This window comes from Mytilus galloprovincialis, chromosome 12 (genome assembly GCF_965363235.1).
Source record: "Mytilus galloprovincialis chromosome 12, xbMytGall1.hap1.1, whole genome shotgun sequence".
In the NCBI taxonomy this organism is placed as follows: domain Eukaryota; kingdom Metazoa; phylum Mollusca; class Bivalvia; order Mytilida; family Mytilidae; genus Mytilus; species Mytilus galloprovincialis.
The window spans coordinates 21,288,298-21,297,312 of NC_134849.1; the positions used below are offsets into that span (position 1 = coordinate 21,288,298).

At 32.3% G+C, this 9,015-nt stretch overlaps 1 protein-coding gene across 1 annotated transcript; it reads right to left on the minus strand.

The window, feature by feature from the left end:
• Positions 1-2,199: 2,199 nt before the first annotated feature.
• Positions 2,200-8,169, minus strand: LOC143054331 (uncharacterized). Its single transcript, XM_076227310.1, has 3 exons — positions 7,960-8,169; positions 7,023-7,209; positions 2,200-5,878 (listed from the first exon to the last, which is right to left on the minus strand). Exons 1-3 carry the CDS (start codon positions 8,140-8,142, stop codon positions 3,015-3,017), a joined length of 3,234 nt encoding a protein of 1,077 aa, XP_076083425.1. The 5' UTR covers positions 8,143-8,169; the 3' UTR covers positions 2,200-3,014.
• Positions 8,170-9,015: the final 846 nt, after the last annotated feature.

The window sequence follows — 9,015 nt, forward strand, 5'->3', positions numbered from 1 at the left end:
CTGAATTACAATCTTCTGACTTCAGATAGACACAGATGTGCGACTCCTTAGTTTTGTCGGACTTGATTATCAAAATTACTTGGTAAACTCACTTCCGACATTCTTATACCATATTTGTGTTTGCAGTAATAGGTATCTGATAACATAGACTAGTGATATTTTCCCAATCAACAGTGTTCATTATAGTAAGGAAATCCATATTTATATGCATCCATTATGTATTTCAAAGCCAGAGAATCTACTCCTCGAGAGATTGCATATTGTCGCTTTTGTTGTAATTCAAGACGATATAGTTTCTGGACTTTATTCCGGTTTCCCGTTACTGACAATTTATTGCTCTGATTGGGTTTTAGTTCTCGTAACTACACAAATCTGTGTCTGACATAAGAATAAATGTATCTTTTTAGGGAAACACTTTTAAACGCGATTTATCGGAGTAATGAAATAACGTGCCAACTTAATTAGTGGCGCTAGATGGAAATAATGGTGAAATACACAAGATCATGACTTATCCTGAGCCTGAATGTTAGTGTCAGTTAACGTTTAAGTAAGTTGTCAACTGTTCCAGAAAAGATATTAAAACTTTTTACTATATCAAGTAAGTTACACAGTTTCAGTAAACTTGTGTCTTCATGTCTGTTGATGTATGACGCTGTCGTATGATATCATCTTTGACAGACAAACACTAGTATCCGAATTAGGTCTAAAGGCGATCATTTGAATCTAAACACAATCTGAGAAGTCGGACCAAAAAATTATTCAGTTGTATTCAGTCTCTTGGTCAATTTTCAGACTTATTGCGGTGCACTCAAAGACTATTCAGACGTCTTACCTGCAGTTAATTCAGCACTGTTCAGAACCTTTTCTGACAATTCAGTACGTTGTTGATGTTAAAAGATAGTTTAAATAAAAACTACCGAACAATCTGAACACATCTCAACTTATTGCTAGCGATTCATCTGTACAGTTCATATTTTATCACAGTGGATACAGTCTGAAAACTGACTGAAAGAATGAAATTGATGGAAAAATCTATTATTCAGACTTTAAAAGATGTTCCGATCAAAGTTATCATTTCACTTCAAAATTACGTACTAGTAACAATGACGAGAAGGATTGCATGATGTCCTATCAAGTTAAAATATGTAAGCAGGCTTATAGCTTTGGCATGCATTTTTCTAGACGATATAAAGTGTTTTGTGTATGTTATTCGGTCTGTTTTTGTTGTTTTGTTATACACTTAAAAGTTTATTTTACCTTTATTTTTATTCTATGTTCTTTTATATTCTTATTAAGACTTTGATTGAAAAGATATGTAAAAAAAGGTGTTTTGATCTAAGTACAATCCCTCATTAGTTCATATTTCTTTTCAAATTTTGCCCAACTTCATGGATACCTTGTCATATATCAACATGTGTTTTAAATATAGGGACATTGGTATTCATGGTATAGATTGTAGTCTCTGTTTCTTCATAAATTTATTGAGTTACAAAGAGATATGAGTTTCATCGAGCGTTGGATAATAACCCACTTTCTATTTTTTTAAAAACAATATAATTATGTAACACTCTTAATGTCATGTTATGTAAGGTTAATTTTTTCTTACACTAAATATGGTTGACCTAGTGCCTGAAGTACTTTAAAAAAAATACCAATACACAAAAAGATATTATTTGCAAACGACCATGAAAATGAAGTAAAAGCCAGACGAACCTGTCAGACGACATGTAACACTAACAATCATTTTATACACCACATAGTTGATATTCAGCTTATAGTATTTGCAAAAGGAACATAACCACGTTACTTTAACCTTAATTTCTTTTTCTATGAAATGAATTCGAATTTAGGTAAAACTTGTTTGAGGAACATGAATGCGTTGCAAGGAACCCATATCCCTTTCTATAATTATCCTATAACACACAGCAAATAACTATCATTGCTTTCATGCATTCGCCGAACAACTAAAAAGATATCAAGAACAATGAGCATATGACAAAAGACACTCCATTTCACAAAGTATCTGCATACAAGGATTGCATGATCCTATTCCTTCTCTCATAAAGCTTTAAACAAACAGTTTTTACGAGGCAGCCGCCACCGCCTACATACGCCACCAGATGATAATCCCTATGTTGCGCATACAGCGAATTTTGTAGTTTTAAGACAACAAACTTACATGTATAAAACAATAACAAATTACAAATTATATTTTCTATTTATTATGTTTTGAATACTTTGAATAAGGATAAACTTGAAATGCAATTTAACGGTACCTTTTATTCACTTGTACAAATTGTCAAATATTGACTTACTTTACTAATGATATATGTTTATTGAACGTATTCAGAAATCTTGATCATTTAAAGTAAGACGTCACAAGATCTAATTAAAAACAAATAGTCAGTAAAAGTCTCAATAAATTGATATTCCTATATAGTGCTTAATTGGTTGTGATTACAATGTTTAAACGCTCTTTATTATATTCTTCGTCATGTTGTTTAAACTATTCTTTCAAAGGTTTCATAATATCAGAATAACCATTTTCTTTAGCAAACATATACGGAGTACGTCTGTATCCTGTATTTGTAATTTCTGCACAATTATCTTTTAATATCTTCACAATATCACCATGTCCATTGAATCAAGCTATGTGAACATCTGTTTTTCCAGAATGGTCTCTTTTCTTTATATTCATACCGAAATCAAGCAATAGCTTTAATATTTCTGAATGTCCATTAGAACAAGCTACATTTAAAAGCTGACCATCCTTTGTCTTTAATGGTAGTATAAACACGACTATTGAATTCTGGACCGTTTAAATCGCTATTCATTGTGTCATCAATATTCATACCAACATCGATAAATAACTTCATTACCTCTTTATGTCCGTTTTGACACGCTAAATGAAAAGCTGACCATCCTTTGTCGTCTTTAAGCGTTGTATTTACACAACTATTGAGTGCTTGACCGTTTAAATCAAGTAAGAATTTCACTGTTTCATAATGACCTTTCTAACAAGCCTTATGTAGTGGTGTAGAACCGCTATTTGTTGTCTCATTAAGATTCATACCAACATCGATTAATAACTTAATTACCTCTTTATGTCCGTTTTGACTAGCAACATGTAAAGCTGACCATCCTTCTTTATTTTCTATTGTTGTATCTACACAACTATTAAATTCTTGGCCGTTTAAATCAAGTAAGAATTTCACTGTTTCATAATGACCTTCCTGACAAGCCTTGTGTAGTGGTGTAGAACCGCTATTTGTTGTTTCATTAATATTCATACCAACATCGATTAATAACTTAATTACCTCTTTCTGATCATTTAGACACGCTACATGTAAAGCTGACCATCCTTCTTCATTTTTTATTGTTGTATCTACACGACTATTAAATTCTTGGCCGTTTAAATCCAATAGGAATTTCACTGTTTCATAATGACCTTCCTGACAAGCCTTGTGTAGTGGTGTAGAACCACTATGCGTTGTGTCATTAGGATTCATACCAACATCGATTAATAACTTAATTACCTCTTTATGTCCGTTTTGACACGCTAAATGTAAAGCTGACCATCCTTTGTCGTCTTTAAGCGTTGTATTTACACAACTATTGAGTGCTTGACCGTTTAAATCAAGTAAGAATTTCACTGTTTCATAATGACCTTTCTGACAAGCCTTGTGTAGTGGTGTAAAACCACTATGCGTTGTGTCATTAGGATTCATACCAACATCGATTAATAACTTAATTACCTCTTTATGTCCTTTTTGACACGCTAAATGTAAAGCTGACCATCCTTTTTTATCCTTTATTGTTGTATCTACACGACTATTAAATTCTTGGCCGTTTAAATCAAGTAAGAATTTCACTGTTTCATAATGACCTTCCTGACAAGCCTGGTGTAGTGGTGTAGAACCTCTATTTGTTGTGTCATTAAGATTCATACCAACATCAATTAATAACTTAACTACCTCTATATGTCCTTTGAAATATGCTGCATGTAAAGCTGACCATCCTTTATCGTTTTTTACTGTTGTATCTACACGACTATTTAATGCTTGACCGTTTAAATCAAGTAAGTATTTCACTGTATCATGACAACCATGTCTACATCCAACATATAGTGGTGTCCTACCTTTTTTATCTTTTTCATTGACCTCCATACCAAATTCAATCAATGTGTTCACGGTTTCTGTGTGTCCATTTTGACAGGCTGCATGTAAACTAGTTTGTCCAAAAGCATCTCTACTTTTGACATCCACATTATAATCACCAGTTAATAAAAGTTTTACCAATTTCACATTCCCACTCAAGCAAGCAAAATACAGTGTGTTCTGATTATATATATTAGATATGTTGATATCTGCTTTGTTGTCTAATAACAGTTGAGCCACCTCAGTGTGACCATTTTGGCAGGTTGTCGATAATGCTGTTGTCTCATCTGCGTTTCCTGCATTAATGTCCTCATTATATTTCATTAAATATCTAACAACTGCAATGCGACCCTTTTCACATGCGACAAAAAATGGAGATCTTCCTTCCTTGTCTTTAACCTCTATGTGATACGGATAATTTGCTACAAAATATTCTACAAAATCTATGTATCCCAAGTGAGACGATACATACAAAGGCGTATTTCCATCTTCATCGAAATCATACGAAATTTGCTGACATGCGTCTTGTTCTTTCAGAAACAATAGAAGTAGTTTTCTATATGCCTCTTTTTCTGTATGAATGCTTCCAAATACTTCCCAGTATTTCCCTTTCATTGCTTCTTTTATTTGTCGTTGTAGAAATTGGCTTTCGAACTCTTGTGGTATTTGAATAACTAAAGGAACACTATTTTGAGTAAATGATGAAATACACGTACGGTTTGACAGGAACGCAATATCAACGTGTTCTATTAAACATTTCATTATAGATGGTGCAATAGCTGCTGATATGATGTCAAACATTTTGTCGTGGATTGCTGTGTAGAAGTCGTCTGATTCGGTAATATAGACACCTTTAAGACACTCAAAACTGTTAAATATTGATACAATGGATAGAGGTTCGATTTTACAGTCCCAGCATATAGCCTTAACTAGCTGTTGCACATCCTCAGATCTTAATTCGTGTATAGAAAATTTATTATTTTTAAGAACAAGGAGAGAAATACAGAGAAAAGATGATGTAGATCGTTTTTTCATTTCTATGATTTCATTTCCAATTATTTCAACAGGATCGATAAAGAATCTATGATCTTGATTAAGGTTTGTACAGTACAAAGAACATAAAAGAGGGAAAAAATCGTATAGACAGATATTTTCTATGTCGTTTACTGTTTTCTCAGGCAAATACGACAATGCAATAGTCCTTCTTTCTTCTGGAGTAATTTTATATTCGGTACTAAAGCTGCATTGTACAAGTGAAAAACAAGTAAGTTTTGGGAATGCCTCGTTAACATATATATTTTCCCTGCACGTAATGATAAACTTATGCACTGATTTACTATCATTTTCGTCATTATCATCGTTCTGATTACAAGATTCAATTAGCATACTTAATTTGCAATCGTTTTGCTCCCATGTTTCTGCTTTTTGTTGATTAAGAGCGAATTTACCACAAACATCATCAATTACAAAAACTTGGAATTTATTTTTTGTAAAATGCTTAAAGATTTCTGAAGGAGCATCACAAGGAATTATTTCGTATTTCTCCTTTTCTAATTCTAATGCTATGTGATGAGCAACTGCAGATTTTCCACAGCCTGGAGAACCAGTAATAATAACACCCGTCGTTTGGTTTAATGATTGTTGTATAAAGGTTGTTGCTGAGGTATGAATGTATTTTTTGTCCGTATTTCTCCATTCTTTCAAAGTCCGTAGTTGTATTTCTGTAAACAAAAATTAGTTTTAGATAGACATATATGTATGTAATCCTGTTTCAGTAATAGATAATAGATTAATCGTAGCAAGGTATAAGAGACGAGAATGGAGCTGAAATATAACTTAATTGCCAGAACCCCCCCCCCCCCCAAAAAAAAAAAACAAACTAAGAGTGGGTTAAGCGGTAAGTTTCTCCTATTGAAACCGTATAATATATTTCATAATTCAGAACACACTAAATGTATTGTGTTCAAAAACAAGAAAACGATAAAGCATTTCATGATGACACACACAGCATATGCTTATGAATTAGTTACATTGTAAATAGTGCTATGGGAAACTGAGATACTACCACAATAATTATGATGTAAATCGTAAATCTTGTTAAGTAATACTTCCAGGTCTTTCTTTCATATATCTTTGCTTAAAAAATAAAAAAATCATAATCAACAAACTCTTCCTACTGATAAAGTTGCAGATTTTACTACTTAAAATGCTTTGAAAAGCGCGTCTGGGTACAACAGCAAAGGTCCAACCCTGAACAGTTGGGGCAAAAAATGGACACAATATTTAAGCTTGAACAGGTCTGAATTTTGATTGTCAACATTTGACACATTATAGGCTTCTGACACAGAATAAATGTTGTCAAAGAACTTGAAATTGATGTTATGATTTGAATTTATTTGAAATTGAAGATTTCTTGCTGTTGCGCAATACTTAGTATATTTCAGACCATATACAAAGAATTAGCAAAATTAATTATGAACCCAAATTTTTTTTTCGAAAACCGACAATTTCTTAAATCTTATAAAAAAAATCACTACCAAATTTTCTTTACACCTTCCAATTTTCCAAAACTAAAGAAGTTTGCAGATATTTTCTTTTTATATACTTAAGTGTAGATAAAAAAAAACATATTACCCCCTCCATCATTGTCCATATTTTTTTTTACCCCAACCCCCTTTTCAGAAAAAATAAATAAATATGAAACGTGTCCATGGGACACATATGATGCCCCCACTTGTCAATCATATAAATTTATACAATTTAGTTATTTGCGATGTCAAAACAAACGAATATTTATTACACAATAATAACAGGAATAGAAATTAGGGACCACAAAGTGACATTTTCCCCATAGATCAGAAATACCTGTTATATTATTTTTTTCTATTTCTAAAGTCTCCAACTTCCGGTTGATTGTAACCATATGCTGATTTGTTTTTTCCAACTGTTTCTCGAGCCGTAAAAAATCTATGATATCAGTGACATTAGTTAACGATGAACTTATTAACGCATCAATCTCTGGCTTAATGTCTGGTGCTAGCCTGAGTATTGCCTGTAACACAAAATAGTACTATAGGCAACCAGTTAACCATAAAACGTTACATATTCCAGGTAGAAGTGAATTCAGATTTTAGAATTAAATAGATGTTCCTCCAACGAAAAATAACAGTAGTTCCTAAAACTCCCATGCAAAAAACACATCATATTTAATTTCTACTGTAATGATACGGACCTGGAAATCTCCAAAACGAATGTTTACCACAGCCAGATAAGAATCTGATTGAATAAACGATAGTTAGAATGAAATGACCAGTTCAGTATATAAACATTGTGAGATATTTAAGAAATGCAAGTTGTTAACAATCAATTGAATAATGAAACTTCATTTGAACCTAATAATACAACATTGATATTAAACAACTTTTCAGAAGCAAAAGGTTACCAATAAGTTCATTTGGATTTAAATTACCTACATAGAACGAATGAATTGGCAACTAAACATGCCTTTGACATTACTATTCGTATATACACCAAATTAAATAAAAATATTTGTACAGCTTTTAATGCAAAAAAGCATAACTTTGCAAACTTGTTGCCGTAAATTTGACACTGAGTTGTAAAAATTGAGATAACCTTTTTCTATTATTTTCTTTTTAAACTACTTCTATGTTTATGTTTATACCATTTTTACTTTTTCGGGTGAATAAATACATCTTATAGATTAGAACATGTATATTTTGACGGCTCTTAAATGTCATCAAGATTGAAAATGTTAACTATAATTTATTATTGAAGAAATTACCTCAGCTACACACTTCCAAATTTCTGAAAACTTGTTTTCGTTAACTTTACCGCTGTCAGAATGGACAATTGAGTTTCTGTAAAATTTTATCCTGGAAATATCTGCAGCATCAGTATGAATAGTTTCCATTGGAAGACTATCTTGGATGTCTAGATCTGTGAAATTTCTAAGTAAACATACCATCAATGATACATCAAACTTGTCTGATGATACTTTGGAAGAGCCTAAAACAAAGATCAAATTAATAAAAAATTAATTACTATTTGATACTGCTCAATCATCGACAATGACACATGATGAACTGTTGATGTTAACCTAATATCCTGTCACAGCATTTGAAGAACAAGAACAAATTATAAATAACAACAATTGAAAGGGTCTCCATAATGTGATCGATAAGAAAAAAATGGTTGCTGCATGAAAAAGAATCTTTTATACAGAGTTTTCTAATTGTTATCAAAGTTACCAGGCTTATAATTTAATACGCCAGACGCGCGTTTCGTCGTCATATGCGCGTTTCGTTTTCAAAATAATTAAAGAGATAAAAAAAAACAAGTAAAAAGTATAAGAGCAGTGATGACCCAAGACTCCAAAACATTTTGCCAGATACGGCTTAGGTAATCTATGCCTCCGATTAGAAAATCCGTAGTATTTCGAATAATTCATACTTTTCCAAACAGTAAATTTATAAAAATGACCATATAATTGATATTCATGTCAACACCGAGGTGTTGACTACTGGGCTGGTGAAACCTTCAGGGACGAAACGTCCACCAGCTGATAGGAGCTTATGCTAAGACTTAAAAGCGAGTACTTATAGCATGTATATACCCTTGAAATAGTTGGAACACACGAACGTTTTCGTTTGAAAAAGTATAACATTTCCTTACACAAGGTATAGGAATTAATTTCACAATTTTTATCAGACGTAGTTCAATGCCATATGGACACATTTAACTTAGGTCTTTTGTCCAAGTCTTACGCTTGTCAGAAGAAGTTCAAATGACCTTTTATCTACACTAAAATGAATGTTTAAAGTTAAAATGATTACTGGTG